Source organism: Myotis yumanensis, unplaced genomic scaffold (genome assembly GCF_028538775.1).
Source record: "Myotis yumanensis isolate MYYU_CA2020_CCGP unplaced genomic scaffold, mMyoYum1.0.hap1 SCAF_1, whole genome shotgun sequence".
NCBI lineage: Eukaryota > Metazoa > Chordata > Mammalia > Chiroptera > Vespertilionidae > Myotis > Myotis yumanensis.
The window spans coordinates 64770340-64791944 of NW_027223752.1; the positions used below are offsets into that span (position 1 = coordinate 64770340).

The following is a 21605-nucleotide window of genomic DNA, read 5'->3' on the forward strand; positions in this document are numbered from 1 at the left end:
GAAACAAAAACATGACTGTAGTGAATGAAATAGATTTCAATATAAGGACTGATTCTCCAAGGACCCTCGGGTGACCAAATGGCTTATTGCAAAGAATGAATTAAAATTTTAAGAGAAAAGACATGTATCTTTAGTTTGACTATATGACCTTAGACAAGTCTCCTATACTATCTGTGCTTCTGTTTTGTTTTCACTATCAGGATAACAAGAAAAATATGAATTTTAATACTAATTTAAGAATACTTGGCTGTGAATATGTATTTTCATGGTGAAGGGAATCAAAACTTGCCTCTTCAAAATATGTCATTTGGCAGGAGGATTATTTTGAGCTGAAGGCAATTTAAGAAATAGCAAACACAGGAGGAGCTCTCTACTCTCCCTCTATCTACCTATAAGCAGGGCATAGATTTCCCTTTCTGTACTTGTCTCATTCCTTCTCCCATACCAAGAGATGAAGACTCTTATCACTGAAGACTTCACTAACAAATCTATATAAACAAACCTTACTACAATAGCCCTTATTATCTTCCATTAGTTCCCCCCATATAGTCACCTTCCCACAACTTGCCATCCTACAAGCCCAAACCCCTTCTTTTTGTCTAGTCATTTATCACCCTTTGTTAAAATGGTACATAACCTCCCAGCCGTAATCACTTCCTTGGGTTTTCACTTTTCTGGAAGCCCCCATGTGTTGAATGTGAAATAAACCTTTTCTCCTGTTAATCTATCTTTTGTCATTTAATTCACAGGCACCAGCTCCTAAACTTAAGAGAGTAGAGGAAAACTTTCCCTCACTTAAAATCATAATTTTAATGAGTTGTTCTGTCCCTCATTTTCCTCAACTACAAATTGAGGGTAATGATAGAAGTTACTGCAAAGGTTTGTTATGAGAATAACAAGAGCCCATCTGCAATGGCTCAGTAGTTGAGCATCGACCTATGAACGAGGAGGTTACTGTTCGATTCCCGGTCAGGGAGAATGCCCAGGTTGTGGGCTCAATCCCTAGTGGGGGGTGTGCAGGAGGCAGCCAGTCAACGATTCTCTCTCATCATTGATGTTTCTATTCCTCTCTCCCTCTCCCGTCCTCTCTGAAATCAATAAAATACCTAGGAATAAACTTAGCAAAGAACATGAAAGACCTATATACTGAAAATTATAAAGCATTATTAAAAGAGATTAAAAAGGACAAAACAAAATGGAAAAATATCCTGTGTTTATGGGTTGGAAGGATCAACATAGTTAAAATGGCAATATTACCCAAAGCAATATACAGATTTAAGGCAATCCCCATCAAAATTCCAATGTCATTTTTTAAAGAAATAGAACAAGGAATCATCAGATTTGTATGGAACCACACAAGACCCCAAATAGCCAAAGCAATCCTGAGAAAAACGAACAAAGCTGGAGGTATCATGCTACCTGCCTTCAAATTATACTACAGAGCTACGATAATCAAAACATCATGGTATTGGCAGAGAAACAAATATGCAGATCAATGGAACGGAATAGAGAGCTCAGCTATAAAACCACATGTAAATGGACAGTTAATTTTCAACAAAGGAGCCAGAAATACACAATAGAGTAAAGACAATCTCTTCAATAAATGATGCTGGGACAACTGGAAAGCCACACGTGAACAAATGCAACTGGATTACAATTTGTCCCCATGTACAAAAACTAATTCAAAGTGGATCGAAGACCTAAATATAAGACCTGAAACAATAAGTTACATAGAAAAAATATAGGTACCAAACTTATGGACCTTGGTTGTAGAAACATTTTATAAATTTGTCCCTAAAGGCAAAAATAAATGAATGGGACTGCATCAAACTAAAAAGCTTCTGCACAGCCAAAGAAACTGACAACAAAACAAAGAGGCAGCCAACCAGATGGGAGATAATATTTGCAAACAGTAGCTCTGACAAAGGTTTAATTTCCAAAATGTCTAAAGAACTCATAAAACTTAACACCGAACAAATAAACAACCCAATCTAAAAGTGGGCAGAACACGTGAAAATATACCTCTCCCAAGAAGACATAGGAACAGCCAATAGATATATGAAAATATGTTCAACCTCACTGGCAATTAGGGAAACGCAAATCAAAACTTCAATGAAATCCCACCTCACACCTGTTGGAGTGGCCATTAGCAACAAGACAAGTAATAAGTGTTTGGAGAGGTTGTGGGAAAAAGGGAACCCTGATTCACTGCTGGCAGGAATGCAGACTAGTACAACCACTATGGGAAGCAGTCTGGCGATTCCTCAAAAAACTAAGAATAGTGCTACCATACGACCCAGAAATCCCTCTTCTGAGTGTATACTCGAAAACCTTGAAATCGTGTGTTTGCAAAGATATATGCACCCCTATGTTCATTGCAGCATTATTCACGGTGGAAGACATGGAAACAACCAAAGTGTCCTGCAATAGAGGACTGGATAAAGAAGATGTGGTACATAAACACAGTGGAATGCTACTCAGTCATAAGAAGGGATGAAATAGCACCATATGCAAAAACATGGATTGACTTTGAGAACATTATGGTAAGAGAAATAAGTCAGTCAGAAAAAGTTAAGAACCATATGATTTCATATGAAGGGCAGGCTCCCTTCTCCGCATCCAGCACTGAGAGAGATGAAGCGGTTCTTTTAAGTAGGAGGCGCTTTTGGGATTTGAGAAAATGAAAAGACAGACACAGAAATAGAATAAAAGCTTGGGCCGGATGTGGCGTCTGCCCTCTGATGGAGGGACAGACAGAGAGAGAGAGCCAGCACCGGATCGCTTTAACAAATACTCAAATAACAGGAAGGTACATCACATCTGGGTGGGCCTTGAGTTCCTGGCGACATCATGAGATCCGACCCTTAACACTGGGCGGGAAAGTCAAACTGAGTGGCCTCCCAGTCTCTTGACCAGGTCCGCCCCCAGTGGCGCTGCCTGCGCTCTGAGTTTCAGTGACAAATTTAAACCGAGTGTTTGCTAGCGGCCTTCAACAATTTCACTCATATGTGGGATATAAAACTGAAACTCGTGAACACAAACAGCAGTGTGGTGGTTGCCAGAGGGAGTCCTAATATATGGTGACAGGAGATTTGACTTTTGGTGGTGGGCACATGGTGCATTACACAGATCTCATAACTTTGAAACCCACACCTGAAACTTATATGTTCATGTTAACCAATGTCACCCCAATAAATTTAACAAATAAATAAAGTCACACAAAAAAATAAAGCTCTTGACATGCTGGGAAAAACAGAAATGTCCTTACTTTAACAAAGGCTATTTACCAGAAACAGCAAACATCATATTTGATGACAAAATGTTAGAAATGTTCCCATTAAAAGCAGAATCAAGACAAGAGTGCTATCATTCAACACTGTACTACACTGCATAAAATATAAAAGACATCAAAAAGTTTAAGTGCTAGACTGGGAACAATATTGCATAATATATTTTAAAAAACAAATTGTTTATATCAAAAAAATCCATACATTCATACAAAAAATAATATATAAAAGCTCCTGAAAACTAACAAAAAATAGACAATCTAATAACATCTTTTTTTGCAGGGCCATTTGACATAAACAATCAAAATTTTATTTTTAAAAGATATATTTTTTTAATTTGATTTCAGAGAGGAGGGGAGAGGGAGAGGGATAGAAACATCAATAATGAGAGAAAATCTTTGATTAGCTGCCTCCTGCATGCCCCCCACTGGGGATTGAGCCCACAACCTAGGCATGTGCCCTGACTGGGAATCGAACCGTGACCTCCTGGTTCATAAGTCACTGCTCAACCACTGAGCCATGCATGCCAGCTGGGCAACAATCAAAACAAAATTTTAAATTACTTTGGCCCTGATTCCATTTCCATGAATGAGTTTTTGTTTTGTTTTTTAAGAAGATTCCATTCTGAACTGGTGATTATAATGAATCAGGGACATAGAAAGGGAATGGACTGACTATTCTTGGGGGGGAAAGGGGAATGGGAGATTCGGGAAGAGACTGGACAAAAATCGTGCACCTATGGATGAGGACAGTGGGTGGGAAGTGAGGGAGGAGGGTGGGGCGGGAACTGGAAGGAGGGGAGTTATTGGGGGGGGGGGGCGGGGAAAGAGGAACAAATGTAATCTGAACAATAAAATTTTAATTAAAAAAAAAAAAGAAGATTCCATTCTTCTTCTTCTTTTTTTTATTTCATGAAAGCATTGTTTTTAAGAGTGAAAAAATGGAAACTAAAATATACACTCTTAAATAGTTTAGCAGTTAAATAAATAATGGTAGTCATACTATTAAACACTCTTGGTCCTTAAAACAGTGAAATAAATCTGTATGGAGTGATATGGCAGAATCTCTGAGAAAAACTGTTAAGTGAAAAAAAGTGACAGAAAAACAAATATGATTCTAGTCATATGAATATAATATTACCATTTTGTATAAAATGGTAACCATATTACAAGGATACAAGATATCATTAGGATAAAATAATCTTACAAGGATACAAATCAAATGGGTAACTTCTATGAAGGGAAGAATTGGCAGCACAGATTAGGAATCAGAGACTATAGTGAGTAAAGGAACTGTGGGATTTCCAGGCTTTCCTGAATATACTTTTACATAATCCAAACCTTTCCTATTGAGAATGCATTCACACAGCATCATTATTCATAGAGACAAAAGGTGGAAACAATCCATCAACTGGTGAATGAATAAACAAAATGTGGTCTATCCATACAATAAATTTATTCAATCATAAGAGGAATAACATATTGGTAACACATTACAACATGGGTGAACCTGGGAAATATATTAAGTAAAAGAAACTATTCATGAAAACTACATATTATATTATTTCATTTACTTGAAACTTCAAAAATAAGCAACTCTATAGAAACAGAAAGTACATTAGTGATTGCTTAGGACTGGGGGATGCAGAATTCTTTTGGGGATGATAAAAAGGTTCTAACAAGGATTATGGTAACAATTGCACAATCCTGTGAATATACTAAAAACCATTTCATTGTAAACTTTAAACAGGTAAAGTGTTTGGTATGAGAATTATGTATAAATATAGCTGTTAAAAAAATAATTCAACAATTTAAAACTTAATTCCAAAGGGAAGGAAAAGAGAGGAAACACCACTTTTAAAGAAAAAAATTAAGCTAGAACAGTGGAATTTAAAGTAGTTTTACAATACAGAGAGCATGTAAGATTGGGATGCAGAAAGAAATCAGAGCTTCTATTTCTATTTGATCTATATACATAAAACCCTAATATACAAATAGACCAAACAGCAGAACTGAACAACCAGTCGCTATGACGTGTGCTGACCACCAGGGGGCACGTGCAAAACTTGGCGGGCATTGGCCACAGCGTGATGGTGGAGCAGGTGAGCTGGGGCGCCAGACCAAGGCAGGGCACCAGTCACTGTCATCGGGGCGAGCCTCTGGTGGTTACTAAAAATCTTTTGCTCCCGCGTACCACGATCCCACCAGGTGCTGGCACCTGCTGCTGGCGCCTGGCGCCGGCCCTGATTGCTCGGTGCTGTCAGCGAGTGCCAGTGGCGGCTGCTGACTCTGACCGCCCCTCACGGCTTATCCACCTCCCCCTGCTCTTGAGGGGCGATTGGGGCTGGCAGCTTCCTCTCGCACCTGCTGCTGCTGATGGCCCCGCTTGCACCCACTGCCGGCACCGGCCCTGCTTGCACCTGCAGCTGGAGCCAGAGCCGCCGCTTGCACCCGCTGCCAGCACCCGGCACCGGTCCTGATTGCTCAGTGCCGTCAGAGGTTGCAAACAGCAGCGGCTGCTGGCCCTGATTGCCCCTGAGGGCTTCTCCACCTCCCCCTGCTCCTGAGGGGCAATTGGGGCAGCAGCTGCTGCCTGCACCCACTGACAGTGCTGGCCCCACTTGCACCCATTGCTGGCACTGGACCCAATCGCTCCACAACATCAGCAGGTGCGAGCAGGGCTGGCACTATTGGCGTGTGGGAGCGGTGGGAGCAGAAGTGGGGCTGCCAGCAGACAGGGGACCAGGGGCCACAGAAGGAGGGGCCAGGCAGGGCGCGGACGATGGGCCAAGAACTGCCCCTGTGCCCACCACAGCCTTGCAGCCCACAGTTCCTTTCGAGGTGCATGAATTCGTGCACTGGACTCCTAGTTTTTATATAAAAAGAATAGAGAAGAAATTTATCCAAATGTAAAATGTGGTTGACTAATGCCTTTATTTAGAGGATCATGTGTCCTTGAAGTTGAAGAGGCATCCTGAAGAAAGAACAGGAGTTGCACAAGAAAACAATCTGATGTTGACACTCTCATGCATTTTTTTTTCCTTTCAGCATATTGCAACATATGACCAGCTAGGTGGATTTATAGATATACTATCTACATTTAACCTAAGTCACCCCTATTGAAATGAATAAATGGCTGAAACATTGCTTGAAGCTAACAATCATATTGCATGCACAAGTGAAAACAAGAAAATGGCAGAGCACAAACTTACTGACTGCTGTTATGATCTCATCTGTGGCTACCACAGAACAGTCATTTGTTGCATGAATGAACACAAAGTCAAATAGGTAAAGATCTCTAAGAAACTCTTATAAACAATTCTTCACTTTTAGTACTTGTTACTACCATTTCCCCTCCCCCACAGGGTCACTATAGAAATACTGACCATTATGATTAAAATCATATAAATCAAAAGACAGAAATTTACACATAGATATGTTTTATGTACAAGGTGCCAGATTATTTTCATGTAACAAATTCTTCATGAATTTTATTGGAAGCATATGTTTAACAAAGTGTCCTAATTCATTCAAATGTGTAAGGGCAACAGTACTGTGCAAGGGCCTCAAGAGAATATACTGACATCCAAAGATATTCACAAGCCCTAGCCGGTTTGCTCAGTGGTTAGGGCATTGGCCCACAGACTGAAGGGTCCTGGGACCGATTCCAGTCAAGTGTGCAGGAGGCAACCAATCAATGTCTCTCTCTCACATCAATATTTCTCTCTCTGTCTCTCCCCCTCCCTTCCACTCTCTCAAAAAATCAATGGAAAAAATATCCATGGGTGAGGATTAGCAAAAAACAAACAAACAAAGACATTCACAAGTAGTCTAAAGCAGTGCTAGTCTCCATAATCAAAAATTGTGTTTCTTTCTGGTAACTAAAGGCCCACTGTTTGCTGGCTTAAGGGTGAAAAAGCACTTGCAAGTTTTAGTAAGTTATTTTATCAACTGTCACATGATGATCATATACCAGGAAGTAGGGAGAGCTTGAAAACTTAATATTAAAGAAAAAAAGTTAAGTGGGGGGGGGGGGGGGGAGCGTAAAAATTAGAAACAGCAAAGAGGGAGGCAAAGCAATCTTAGAAAATCTGAGTCAGAATGACTTATTTCTACAAAGTATCTGCAATATGCCCTCAAATGAAAAGATTGTCCACTAGGTATCACTAAGCTATTAGTTTTGCATAGCTAAATACTGGCAGCATATTAACTCCCTAAGTGGCAATTCATAGATTCCATGATTTGTGTAAAAGAATGCACACACCAAGGGGTTTGTTTGTTTGTTTGTTGGGGGCAGGTTTGGAGTGAGGAGGTGTGTGTGTGTGTGTGTGTGTGTGTGTGTTTTCAGTGAATATTTTAGAAAGGAGACCTTAAAAAGCACTATCAGCCGGCAGGCAAGACAAAGAGAGAAGGGGTTTAGAGTTAATTTGGGTATTTCTACTAAAGCCCTGCATAAGAGTATACCACCTTGAGGAAGAAAGGGAAAAGAAGAATTTGCATGGATGAAGAGAAACACACATCCCTGGCAGGAGTCAAGGTGGAAAGTGCCGCGTGGTCTTCCTTGCAAGCCCAGCGGCGCAGCCTCATAAAAATCTCAAGGCTTCTGTTCCCTCCCAGGGGAAAGCGCGGTGCCCCTGTGAAGTCAAAGCCACGGACACCATCTGCACCTAGCCAACCCAGGCGATCCCAACCCCCTGACAGCGGCGCCTCCTCTCCCCCACCTGGGATGTTCTGCCACCTGGACTCGACACGTGACAGGGCCCTCCGTGGCCATATCTAGACCCTTCTTCCTTCGGCAGCTTCAACTGGCGAAAAAAGGCTCCCCAGGTAATCACAAGACATCTGCGGCCGGAGCCCTCTCTTCCGGGCGACACAGGCCCCACCACCCTGCGGAAATCCTGCAGATTCGCTGAGGTGGCTGTTTCAGTCCGCCCTCCTCTGGCTCCTCCTCCCTGGGCCGTGGGGCTCCACGCCCTCCCAGCAGCGGTCAGGTTCAGCCCCCGGGCACCTAGTAAATTTTCTTTCCGCGTCCTAGGCTTACGTCTGAGGACAGAGTTATAAGCTGGCGACTCAGGTTGCGCTCTCTGCCACCACCCCCGCCCCAACACACACACACACACACACACACACACACACACACACACCGCGCCTTTTTTTTAAGTTAGGGCTTTTGTTCTTTAATGATCAGCAACTACTCCAAAACGTTTAGTTATTGCCTCTTGTGTGGGTTATGTCCAAATCAGGCAATATAAAATCGATGCAACACTTGATTTAAACGCATTTGCATTTATTCCAGACTAGATGCATTGGTAGGCCTTCCTAGAACACATAGCAAAAAGAAGAAAAACATGTCTAAATCCGCAAGAGCCCTGAGCATCCAGTTCAACCCCTTCATTTTTCAGTTACCTAGAGAAATCTTAGATGCCCTGTATCGAAAAACATACCATCCCCACCCCATCACTCTACCACATTACTGTTTTCTCTCCTTCATAGTCCTCACAAGTTCTGCATAATTTCTCAGGTATTTTTTTTGTCTGTCACCACCTCCATCATCACTACCATTACAAGGTAAGCAACTTGAGGGTAGGAACTGTGTAAACCCAGCACCCAAATTAGATTTTTAATCAATAGGTAAGATGCACTGAATGAATGACTGGAAGGTGAAGTGACTTGCTAATTGGTAGCAAAACTTGAATTAAACTTCAGGTCTGTTAACTCTCTAGGGCACTTTTTACCCCAGAATGCTGAGATTAAACACAAGCAAGGGCAGTTAGTAATACACCTATCCCAAGGTCCCCTAGCTGAGGAAGTTTGGGCAAACATGACACAAACAGTAGGGTAGTAGCATAACCCAGAGAGATTCAATAAGTTGTCACTCCAGAATTTCTACATGTCTACAGTGGGGAAGGGAAAATTGGAGATGAAGGCTAAAGTGCAAATTGATGATATCAAAGTGGAGTAAAGGGTTGCAGCCCTTTGGCACCTGCTTGCATTGTTACTGTAAGTGGAACATCATGGAAACAAAGCTACTCTGATCTCAAGACTACTTTCTATTATTTCAGTCCCTCCTTGTCACTAGCAAATAAAGAGATTATATCTTTTTGAACCCCAATAAATCCTAGTATGGTGTTTATTCTGGTTTACTCTTGAGTAAGGGGAGGCATTATCGTCACTTCTGTAAATAGGTTTGAAGAAGGAGAGAATCTAAGTTGAAAAAAAAAAAGTAAAACTTTTAGGAACATCAATAAATATGGAAAAGGAAAGATCATTTTTTAAACTTTGCAAACATTGTGTTTTATTAGTCCCAACAAACTCATCTCATATAATATTTTTAAATGAATGCAATGACTATAGAAACTCTGTTTCATAAAAGAATATTTTCTACTGAATGTGTATTTGATAACCAAATATTAAATTTGTTAAATGAAACCTGATGGCCAAGTATTAGTTTGGATCTTGCATACACTTCTAGTGCATTCTCAGTAAAACTGATACACCCTCGAAAGCACCCTATAGAGCAGTGGTTCTCAACCTTCTTAATGCCGTGACCCTTAAATACAGTTCCTCATGTTGTGGTGACCCCAACCATAAAATTATTTTTGTTGCTACTTCATAACTGTAATTTTGCTACTGTTATGAATTGTAATGTAAATATCTGATATGCAGGATGTATTTTCATGTAATTGCCAAAACCGGTTTGGCTCAGTGAATAGAGCATCGGCCTGCAGACTGAAGAGTCCCAGGTTTGGTTCCGGTCGAGGGCATGTACCTGGGTTGCAGGCACATCCCCAGTGGGAGACGTGCAGGAGGCAGCTGATCGATGTTTCTCTCTCATTGATGTTTCTAACTCTCTATCTCTCTCTCTTCCTCTCTGTAAAAAATCAATAAAATATATTTTTAAAAAAACAAATTGAACATAATTAAAGCATAGTGATTAATCACAAAAACAATATGTAATTATATATGTGTTTTCCAGTGGTCTTAGGCGACCCCTGTGAAAGGGTCATTCGACCCCCAAAGGGGTCTCGACCCACAGGTTGAGAACCGCTGGTTTAGAGTCTTAATTATAAGCTAACAGTATTTCATGATAGATTCTTAAACATAAATCTAATTAGTAAACTTGACATTGTTTCTCCTCAAAGGTTATTTGTTTCTGTTTAGATATTAAAGTATTGTAACAAACAAAATAAACACCAAAATCTAACAAAACAAAAACTTGATCCAAATTCAAAGTAAAATCATGAGTGTTTGGGCCAACTCCTACATATGTTAGGTCTCGGCTTAAAAAAATCACTTCCTCCAGCCTTGGCTGGTTCAGTGGCAGAAGCATCCGCAGAGAAAGGCAACTAATAGATGTGTTTCTCTCACATTGATGTTTCTCTCTCTCCCCTCCCCTCTCCCCCCTCTCTGCCCTCACTAAAAAAAAAAGTCAATGGAAAAAATATCCTTGGATGAGGATTTATTTTTTAATTTTGAATCACTTCCTCCAAGAAATTTTCCCTGTTTCCTGTCCCCACCTCTACCTTCAAAACTACATCTCTAAGACCATAGATTAGCAATTTTCTTTTTTTTTTTTTAAACATATTTTATTGATTTTTCACAGAGAGGAAGGGAAGAGATAGAGAGTTAGAAACATCGATCAGCCACCTCCCACACATCTCCTAGTGGGGATGTGTGGGCAACCCAGGTTCCTGGCCTTGACCGGAATCGAACCTGGGACCTTTCGGTCCGCAGGCCGACGCTCTATCCACTGAGCCAAACCAGTTTCGGCAGCAATTTTCAACTGGTGTACCACAAGAGGCACATTGGTGTGCTGGAAAAAATTTTAAAACATGCAATACCTGACTATTTAGTCAGGAGCACACTGACCTCTTTCCCTTCCTGTGGTCGGTAAACTGCGGCTCAAGAGCCACATGCAGCTCTTTGGCCCCTTGAGTGTGGCTATTCCTAAGCCTTAGGAGTACCCTAATTAAGTTAATACCAATGTACCTACCTATATAGTTTAAGTTTAAAAAATTTGGCTCTCAAAAGAAATTTCAATCGTTGTACTGTTGATATTTGGCTCTGTTGACTAATGAGTTTGCTGACCACTGGGTTAGACTATCAAATTAAAAAATTACAACAGCCAATACAATAGCCATCTCGTGTGAATAAATCAAAATTATACCTATTTTTGGTCAGATCGGCATAAAAATTTTTTTGGGTGTTCAGTAGAATTCTAGTAATTAGTTTGTGTGCCATGAGATGAAAAAGGTTGAAAATCGCTGCCATAGGTCATTTATCTGAAATAATGTTATTTCTGTAGTTACTCTGTGCAACTTCTAGAAAATATTTTCTGTCTTGACATAATTTTTTTTTTAAAAAAAAGTATTGCTCACAATTGGGAGAATCCAGTTCAGCAAACTATTTTGTGTATTTTTCCATTATGATAAAATATTATACTTCTTTAATGTCTTCTTTATAATGATTCTTACTCATCTCTATGTAGAATAGAGCCCTAGACGGTTTGGCTCAGTGGATAGAGCGTCGGCCTGCAGACTGAAGGGTCCCGGATTGGACTCCAGCCAAGGGCACATGCCTGGGTTGAGGGCTTGATCCCCTTTGGGGACGTTCAGGAAGTAGTCAATCAATGATTCCTTCTCATCATTGATGTTTCTATCTCTCTCTCCCTCTCCCTTCTTTTCTGAAATCAATAAAAATACATTACAAAAAAATAAAGCTTAGAATACTAGTAATAGTAGATACATCCTGCTAGTATATAATCATTTAAATAAAGGCAAAAGATAAGCTCATGATTCAGATAAATATATATTTATGTAGTTAAATATAGCATGCTAATCATTTATAAATCAATATGAAGGGAACAGAATTGTCTGTGCAAAAATGCTTTAACAAATATAGGTTGTTTTGTAGAGTGAAAAACAGTAACTACGCTTCTAAACACCCTCTTCTTGCCCAGCCATAGAAATGATCACACCAGTATGTTATTACTTGTGTGTTTTCTTATCTCTAGAGTCTTGCTACTCAAAGTGTAGTCAGACCAGCACCAGCATCACCTGGGAACTTATTAGAAATGGACAATCTTGGGCCCAAACCCACTGAATCATATTCTACAATACAAGCCAAATATTTAAAATTTTCTTTTTAAAATCTTTTTTATTGAATTCAGTGAGGTAACATTGGCTAATAAAAATATGTAGGTTTCAGGTGTACAATTCTATAATATGTCATCCGTATATTGTATTTTGTGTTCACCACCCCAAGTCAAATCTGAATTTTCTTTAAGTCACTTTCAAATGAGTAGAAAGAAATACATGAAATTAACTTTAATAATATGTTTTACCCAATATGTCCAAAATATTATTTCAAAATATAATCAATATAAAAATTGTTCAGGTATTTTACTTTTTCATAGGAACTCTCCAAAGTCCAGTATATATTTTACACTTATATCTCAATTCCATTTGAAAGATGTAACTACTGTATTAGACTCTATATATTTAGACTATAAGCTCCCTGAAGGCAAAAACTGTTTTTACAGACTCTGGGGTTTTTTATGCTTTATGATATTCTTTTATTAATTCTTTCTTATGATTGAATTTATTGGTGGGGCAAATATTCCTTAAAAACAACACAAAAAGCATAAAGAATTCTTACAACTCAATAGTAATAAGACATTGCCGAAACCGGTTTGGCTCAGTGGATGGAGCGTCGGCCTGCGGACTGAGGGGTCCCGGGTTCGATTCCGGTCGGGGGCATGTACCTGGGTTGCGGGCACATCCCCAGTAGGAGATGTGCAGGAGGCAGCTGATCGATGTTTCTCTCTCATCGATGTTTCTGACTCTCTATCTCTCTCCCTTCCTCTCTGTAAAAAATCAATAAAATATATTAAAAAAAAAATAGTAATAAGACAAATAACCCAATTTTAAAATGGGCAAAAGAGGCACTGTTTCTCAGTGGTTAGAGTGTAGGCCCCTGCACCAGTTCTATTTCCGGGCAGTCAAGGACACAGGTTGAACCCTGGCCCAGGTTGGGGCACAATCAAAGAGGCAACTGATTGATGTGTCTCTCTCACATCAATGTTTTTCACTCTCTCCTCCTCCCTCCCTCCATTCTCTCTAAAAAAATCAGTGGGAAAAATATCCTCAGGTGAGGATTAACAACAACAACAACAACAACAAATGGGCGAAAGAACTGAAGAGACACTTTACCAAAGAAGATGCATGGGTGATAAATAGGCACATGAAAAGATGTTCAACATTAGTCATTAAGAAAATGAAAATTAAACCCACAATGATATACCACTACACTCCTACTAGAGGACCAACCTTAAAACTGACTACACTACCTGTTGGCAAGGATGTGGTGCAACTGGAACTCTTAAACACTCTTGATGGATATACAAAATTGCAAAACCAGTTAGGAAAACGATGTGGCAGTTTCTTAAAAAGTTAAACATACACCTACTATATGATCCAACCATTCTACTACTAGGTATTTTCCCATGTCCATATCTACTGCTGTATTACAACTAGAGGTGTGCTGCACGAAATTTGTGCACAGGTGTGATCCCTAGGCTTGGCCTGCCATTGAAGCATGAGTGTCTGGCATAGAAGGGGAGGTCCCAGCTGACCTCTGAGCCATGGGCAGCACCTGGGCCCTCGGGGCCCCGTGCATCCCCCTCCACCTGCGTCACGGCGCCCGAGTCCCCCACACGAAGATGCGGTGACCGCAGCCAGACGCTGTGGGCCGGGGTGCAGTGTGGGCCTCTGGGCCGCCCAGTGGCAATGCATAGAAGCCGGGAGGGCAGCACGCTCTCTCCCAGCCAGCCTCGCAGACCAGGTCCTGCGCCAACCCACGGGGAGCCTGACTGGCCCCTGTGGTCCCAGTGGCTGTGGCCTGGCTCACCCGGAAGACACCGTGTGGGTGCGGGGCAGGCTCCTCTGTGGGGTGGGCTCCTCACGGGCACCCAGCACCTGAGCACGTGGAGGGTGGGGGGGCGGGGGACTTCCCTGGTGCTTGAGCCCTGGCGTCCCAGGGAAGGGTAGCAGAGGGAGTGAGAGCAGGCTCAGCGAACACCCTGCATTCTCACTGCACCTCCATCCCCATTACCCCTGCCCCCGACACCCCTGCCCCCAGGCAGCCTGTCGCCAACACCCACCATGTTCCACGCCACCCCCTGGTGGTCAGTGCATGTCATAGCAAGTGGTCAAACTCCCAGTTGAGGGGACAATTTGCATATTAGGCTTTTATTATATAGGATAGCACCACAAATTTAGTATAAAACATTGCACATTGATTATCTCAGTTTCTGTGATTCAGAGTCAGGGCACAGCTTCGCTGGCTCCTCTGCTCTAGGATCTTACAAAGTATTATCTGAGGCTCAACTGGGGAAGGATTCACTTCCAAGATCCCATGGCTGTAAGCAGAATTCAATTCCTATTAAGCTGTCAGTATAAAGGCTAGTTTCTTGCTAGCTGTTGGCCACATGCCACCCTCATCTCTTGCCACATGATCCTTCACACATGGCCACTTGCTCTTTAAAAGCCGGCAAAGGAAATAGAGTCTCCCCTAGCAAGATGGGTTTACAATCTTGTATAATGTAATTATGTACATAACCTTTGCTGTATCTTTTGGTTAAAAGCAAATCACATTTACTTATCTATTATCTATAATAATGAAAGCATAATATGCTAATTAGACCAGATGTCCTTCCAGACGAAGCGGGGGCTACAAATTTCATGCATCGGGCCTCTAGTACCTCAATAAAGCTGGAAAAAAAAGAAGAAGAAGCAGCAGTCACAGATCTCACCAACCCTGAAGAGGGAAAGGATTATCCAAAGCATAAGTAATGAGGAAACCACCTTAAACTCTATCCACCACATTACACGAGATAAATGAAACTTGTCCGTACAAAAACCTGTACACAAATGTTCTTAGCAGCTTATTTGTATTAGCCAAAAACTAAAAACAAAACAAAACATCAAATACCAATCAACAGGTAAATGAATAAACTGTGGAATATCCATACAATGGGACACTCAGCAATAAAAAGAAACACCAATTGATACATGCAACAACATGGATGAATCTCAAAATAATTTTACTGATTGAAAGAAGCCAGGCAAAAAAGAATACATACTGTATGCTTTATTTATATCAAATTCCAGACAATGTAAACTTATCTATAGTGAAAAAAATAGGTCAGTGTTTTCCTGGGAAAACTGAAGGGAGAAGATGGATTACCAAGGGGCAATGAGGAAACTCTGCAGTGATAAATATGTTTATTATCTTGGTTGTGGTGATGGTTTCACAGGTGTACACATATGTCAAAATTCATCAAATTGTACACTTTAAGTATGTGCAGTTCAATGTACCTCAATAAAGCTGCTAAATTATACCTCAACAAATCTTTTTTTAAATTTTTTAAGGTGATTTTAATATATTTTATTGATTTTTTACAGAGAAGGGAGAGGAATAGGGAGTCAGAAACATCGATGAGAGAGAAACATCAATCAGCTGCCTCCTGCAAACCCCCTACTAATGTGCCTGCAACCAAGGTACATGCCCTTGACCGGAATCGAACCCGGGACCCTTCAGTCCACAGGCTGACGCTCTATCCACTGAGCCAAACCGGTTTGGGCTCAACAAATCTTTTAAATATGTCTTTAAAAAAACACAAGATCCACATCAATGCGCCATCAAAATAAAAATGTGCCGGAGCCGGTTTGGCTCAGTGGATGGAGCGTCGGCCTGCGGACTGAAGGGTCCCGGGTTCGATTCCGGTCGGGGGCGTGTGCCTGGGTTGCGGGCACATCCCCAGTGGGAGATGTGCAGGAGGCAGCTGGTCGGTGTTTCTCTCTCATCGATGTTTCTGGCTCTCTATCTCTCTCCCTTCCTTTCTGTGAAAAGTCAATAAAATATATTTTAAAAAAAAATGTATTAGTTACCATTGAGTAAAATTGATATCAAGAAAAAGAATGTCATAACTGCACAAAGTATTCAGAATAAGCTGTGTAAATGAGGTGACATTTAAATGAACTTTTAAGGACAAAAGGCATTCCCGGCAAAGAAAGATTACTTAATTAACATGTTTATTTGTACACAAGGAGTGTGCCTTTAAGTACTGTGAAGACCTATTTAACCGCTCTAAGCAAATTTCCAGATTGGTTTACTAAATTTGGAGATGGCCAAGGATAGTATGATTTACTTGAACAATTCTTTCTCTCTATTGTGGAAGTAAGTAATTATATTAAAAAGCAGCAAATTATATAAATTCAATCTAAATGAATTTTTATACATTTACATTATGTAATCATTATGTACAGGGTTGATAACTTCAAAATTATTAATGACTAAAAAGCAAAACTATATAGCTCTGATTACTCTGAGCAAATAAAACTCTTGACCACCTTTGAATTCTATTTTCTCTTTTGAGGAAGAATTATTAATTTCAGGTAGAGTAACCATTTGATTTATTGTCTAAACTTCTGAAGTGATAAATGTTAATAATTATTTTTGTGGGAAAACAGTACTAAACTAGGGTTGTTACCCCAGGCAAACTGGGATGAGTAGTCACCCCAGTTATAGGGAGATGTTTTGTTTTAAGGTTACAGGTTAACAGATTGCTGAGCTCTACCGCAGATCTACTGAATCAGAATCTCTGGTATGGAGTTTGGGAAGCTATAATTTAATGAACTGTTATGCTTGGGAAGCCTTGAACTTTAAAGTTATATCATTAAAGGCTCTTCCAATTCTAAAATTATATATTTAATAAGGAAATTTTAAAACATGCACTGGCTACTAGATAATATCAAGGAATGATTAATTTTCTTAATGTAATAATGATGTTGTGATTACATAAGCAAATGTCCTTATTTTTAGGAAACACACATTTAAGAGTGATATGTCATGATATCTGCATCTTATTTTTAATTGATTCAGGAAATACATACGCACACAAATAAGGCTGATAGTGGGAATACAAATGTTAACTGGACTATTCTTTCAATTTTACTGTATGTTTGAAATGTCTTATAATAAGACATTGGGAGGAAAGGACTATTAGGAAAATTTTGTTATGTTAGACAGTGTTATTGTTATAGGACTTTTAAGAACCATGACCAAAAATGTCGATTCAAGTGATTACTAAAAAAATCCAGCCTCTATCCTCCTTTGACTTTTTTCTAAGACAAAATAAAATGACAAATTTATTCACTGCAAGACTGTTTAAAATAGTGTTATGTTTGCAAAATTCTAAATGTATCAAAATGTCAGCTTAAGTAAATTAAGTTGCATTGGTTCATTCAACAGAGAGATTATTAAACAACCATTAAAATGATCATTCTCAATAATATATTGTACACATGTTTTACGCTATTACATAACTAGGTATGTAACAAAAAGAACCCGAAATTATATCTGTCCTATAACTATATAAAATTTGTGGACTTAAGTGGGCAGAACTGGACGTTTGTATGGAATGTGCTGTTTTAGAAGCAGTTTTTTCCCTTTATTTCATTTTCTTATTTCGAATCATGCTAATGACTTTGTGCAATTTAAAAAAAACAGTCATTAACTGCTACCTTAATTTGGTCCTAAGGGCAGTAAAGGTCAGTTTATAACTCGTTGAACAGCTGAATAAGACCTGGGGCGCCTCAGTTGATCGATGCTTAACTAATTTGGGATATCCACAGAATCGTTTTGCCGACTACAAATATAACAAACATTTCGTGTAAACTATACTGCTAAATAAGTTTCCAAAATTCACAGGAGCACCCACCACAATGTGCGGGCTAAATGCATGTAAATAATGATGGCAGAAATACTACTACCTGTCATACAGGATGGGCATGTCACCCTTTTCTCCGCGAAAGGCTTCTGGTCCTAGGCTGCCCCTTATTTTCAGCAAAATGAGATGGTTCCAGAGCCCCAGACAAGGGAGGGGACCGTTCCCTAGCCTAGGAGGCTGGAAACTGCGCGATGTGTGCGAGTGCAAGGTTTCCAAGACCCTTCTTCAGCTGAGCTCCGCAGCACTAGACTCTGCCCAGTTGCTAGGTTTGGTTGCTAAGGCACCAACCGTTTCGCAGGAAGAGAGAGCGGTGCGCTCCCTTTTGGGGTCGTAGCGAAACCTCTCAACGCCGAGCGCGTTAGTTCCGGAAGGCAACATTCAACTCCTCTAAGAGCGACGGGAAGGCGAGGAGAAGCGGGGAGTGACGCCTCTGAACCGCGGAGGATTGTGGGAGGAGGTTGTCTCCAATTTCTCCTCCCCCTCCCCCTTTTCCCGGCCAAGATGTCTGACATGGAAGATGATTTCATGTGCGATGATGAGGAGGACTACGACCTGGTGAGGCGCAGGGGACGGACCTCTGGGGCTGGAGGGGGTTTCTGTCTTTAGGGGCCAGGGCCGGGGCGGCCGCGGCCTCTCCCCGTAAAACATGTGCTCCTTCCAACTTCTCCAGGTGCAGTGACAGGACGGGTTTACCTCCTCCCCTTTCCCGCACTGGCCGGAGCCCTGCTGCTCCTGCATGGGGGAGGGGAGGGTCAGGGAGGCATCGTAGGGGGTCTGGAGCATTGCGCTCCTAGTCCGCTCGCCTCCCTCGTTCACTCGGACGCCTCAGGCCTCCGGCGCCCGGTTCTCGGGGCCGCTACCCCCTCCCGCCGCGCGAGCCGCCGCGGGGACCGTGAAGTGGTCTAGGCCCCGGCTCTGCCCTGTCGGGCCCAGCATCGCGGGCCCCCTGTTTCCCCCTTGAACTGAGCGGGTGCACATGTCGGGGGAAGGGTCTGAAAACGGGGGGGCCTTGCTACTCCCGGGCCCGACCGTGAAACGGCGTTTATACGTCTCCTGGAAACAGCTTGATTAGTCCTGTCCAGGATTCGTTTTGGTTTAAGGGTAAAAGTGCCGTAGAGAATTTAGAGCAAAAATAGCTGGAAAAAAGTAGTTGAACTAGTTGTGTTTAAAGAGAAAAGCTGGGGAGGAGGTTCTGCTTTTTGTTTGTTTTGATGGGGGGGGGTGGGGGGGGTAACAAGGGGATTGACAGAAATTTCCCAGGATTCAAAGTTAAAAATACCAGCAGTGAAGACATAAATGTATGCAACTGAATGGTGACTTTTAAGTATTCAGTGTTTAATTTATTTACACTTTTTTTAAAATTCACTAACATTTCTGCTTGCTACTCAACATAAGATAAAGTGGCCCAAGAATCCACGTCAGTTTGCTTTTTTGTTTGTTTGTTTGTTTGTTTTGGGGGGCGTCTTGATGCACGGTTCCTGTATATTGTAGTGATGCTGCATTATGGTAAAGTTGAGGGAGGTCTGCTCCTCATATTTTAAGTGCCAGAGAGTCTCAAGCTATAAATAGTCGTTTTTTGAATTAGTGTAAAACTTCTATGTAAAGTCATTTCCGATTACTCTTTCCATTTTAAAAGAAGGCGCACATTTGCAGAAGGGGAGGGGGGTGCTTACTATTATTACCTGAAAGTCATAGTAGAGGTCTTGGTCATTGTTGAAGTTACATGTGAAGTTTTGCTAATGGCTATTATCTCTGCCTTACATTTTTAGTTTGTACAAACCAAACCAGTTGTAGGCAATGCCTTGAGTTTATTAAGAACATCTTACTTGTGATATCCTAGGCATTTTTTATGACATGTTTATATTACCATATTTGTAAGTATGGACGCGTTTCTTTTCTTTTAAATGTGTTTGTATTTTTAGTTTGTGTTTTTAAATGTTTCTGCTTATGTCTTATCAATAGTTTTCAATACATAAATGACTTATTAGCACTGTGATTAACTTGAAAGTCATCTACATTAAGCATATAATGGAGGGAAGGCGGTGAGAATCCTATTGTCCCGTGAAGTACTCCATTTTTGTAAGAATTTTAATTAAACATACGTTGTTTAACTTGACTATGTTTCTGAAGCCTTTTAGGGCCTGTACCACATGTACAGCATAAAGTTGAATATACAGTTGTTTTGTCTTTTTTGAAAATTTCTTAACCATAAAAGTAAGATGTTACTTAAATGAAAAAATTTCCCCCAGCGTTCTGTTGAATAGTTGCTCCTCTCCCCGTATCTCACTTGCATAGATACCATTCTGGATTCCCACTCAGATGTCACGTAGTGAAAGCGTTTATGCTCTGTTTACTACTAGTTTAAACTCTTTTGGTGGCATAAATTTTATTTAGTAATTTATTTTTTACGGCTTTAGTTATTATCCTTAAACCATTATGCATTTTTTAAAAAGATTAAAGGGTTGGTTGGCATTTCATACTTACATGTTGCTAAAAGGGAAGTTCGGTGTTTTGTTTTAATACTTATTCCCCTGGGTCTTTTTTGTTTGTTTGTTTCTTAGGATTTAAAGAGTCTACAGAATTGACTTCCTGTAGAAGCTTCTTTTTTATCTAAAAAACGTATTGTTTCTTGGAAATTTTGCCATCACCTCATTTTAGTCAAAATGTTAACTAAAGTCATGAAGCTTTCCAACCACAGATATATTCAGCATATCTTTTATAGGTTGTCGCTTGATAAATTTTAATGCCTAAGGTACTTTTTGTTCTTGCCCAGTGTATTGGAAATAGGTAGTTATGCTACCATTGGAAAAAGTAAAAGTCTGTTTCTAAAACTATAGAACATTAGTCCAAGAAAGTAAATAATGATTTGTGCCTAAGATCTAAAAGAAAGGAGAATAAACTTGGTTAAAAAAGAAGAAGAAAAAACATAAAAGAAATTCAATATTCTTGACTTCTAAGATCTTTTTTATTTTTATTATAGGCGGAAGCAGGCACTTTCTAAGCATAGGAATTTATGTGGCAGGGAATGAAGAAGTAGGAGATGGTAAATGTCTTTTAATCTAATGCTACCTTTACAGATTTATAGATTGCTAGTGTAATAATACTAAAAACTATAGTGCCATTCATTAAGTTGATAAGGCCATTGATGAGTTTATTGTACTATGATTCTATAGTCCAGTCATTCTAGCATGAAATTGCTTATTATTTCTAATGATCTTTTTAGAAAGGGTTTAAAACAGATTGACTTCATACCAAAAGTTATTTTTTAGTAGATCCTATGATAGGTAGGGCATTGTACATTTGCATTTAAATGTATTACAAAGGGGAGAGATTGTCAAAAAAGGTAGAATAATTCCACTTGGTTAAATGTATTTCCAAGCTTTGAGCCTCATTATATTGTCTTAGTCAAGCTTATAGTTGTGATTAGTGAAGGAATGTTTACTAGTATTGTCTTTCTTGTTTTACTAAATGCCCTAAAAATTTACTTCTTTTTGTCTACTTCTTTGGGAAGTGAGAGTCTTAGCTATA

The 21605-nt window shown here is 40.3% G+C and overlaps 2 protein-coding genes across 4 annotated transcripts in view; one reads left to right on the forward strand and one right to left on the reverse strand.

The window, feature by feature from the left end:
- The window catches only part of GALK2 (galactokinase 2), a 135807-nt gene extending 117478 nt beyond the window's left edge, over positions 1-18329 (reverse strand). Inside the window, exon 1 of one of the 2 annotated variants that reach the window (XM_070423241.1) lies at positions 18121-18329. In XM_070423241.1, the coding sequence (XP_070279342.1) occupies positions 18121-18140 (20 nt within the window). In that variant the 5' untranslated portion in view covers positions 18141-18329. Of the gene's footprint in view, positions 1-8007; positions 8165-18120 lie in introns of those variants that run through there. The other variant, XM_070423238.1, reaches the window with a different exon arrangement.
- A 218-nt stretch (positions 18330-18547) lies between these two features.
- COPS2 (COP9 signalosome subunit 2) overlaps positions 18548-21605 on the forward strand; it is a 31575-nt gene continuing 28517 nt past the window's right edge. For both annotated transcript variants that reach the window (XM_070423303.1, XM_070423310.1), the window contains exon 1: positions 18548-18632. In XM_070423303.1, coding sequence (XP_070279404.1) covers positions 18579-18632 — 54 coding nt within the window. In that variant the 5' untranslated portion in view covers positions 18548-18578. The remainder of the gene's footprint in view (positions 18633-21605) is intronic.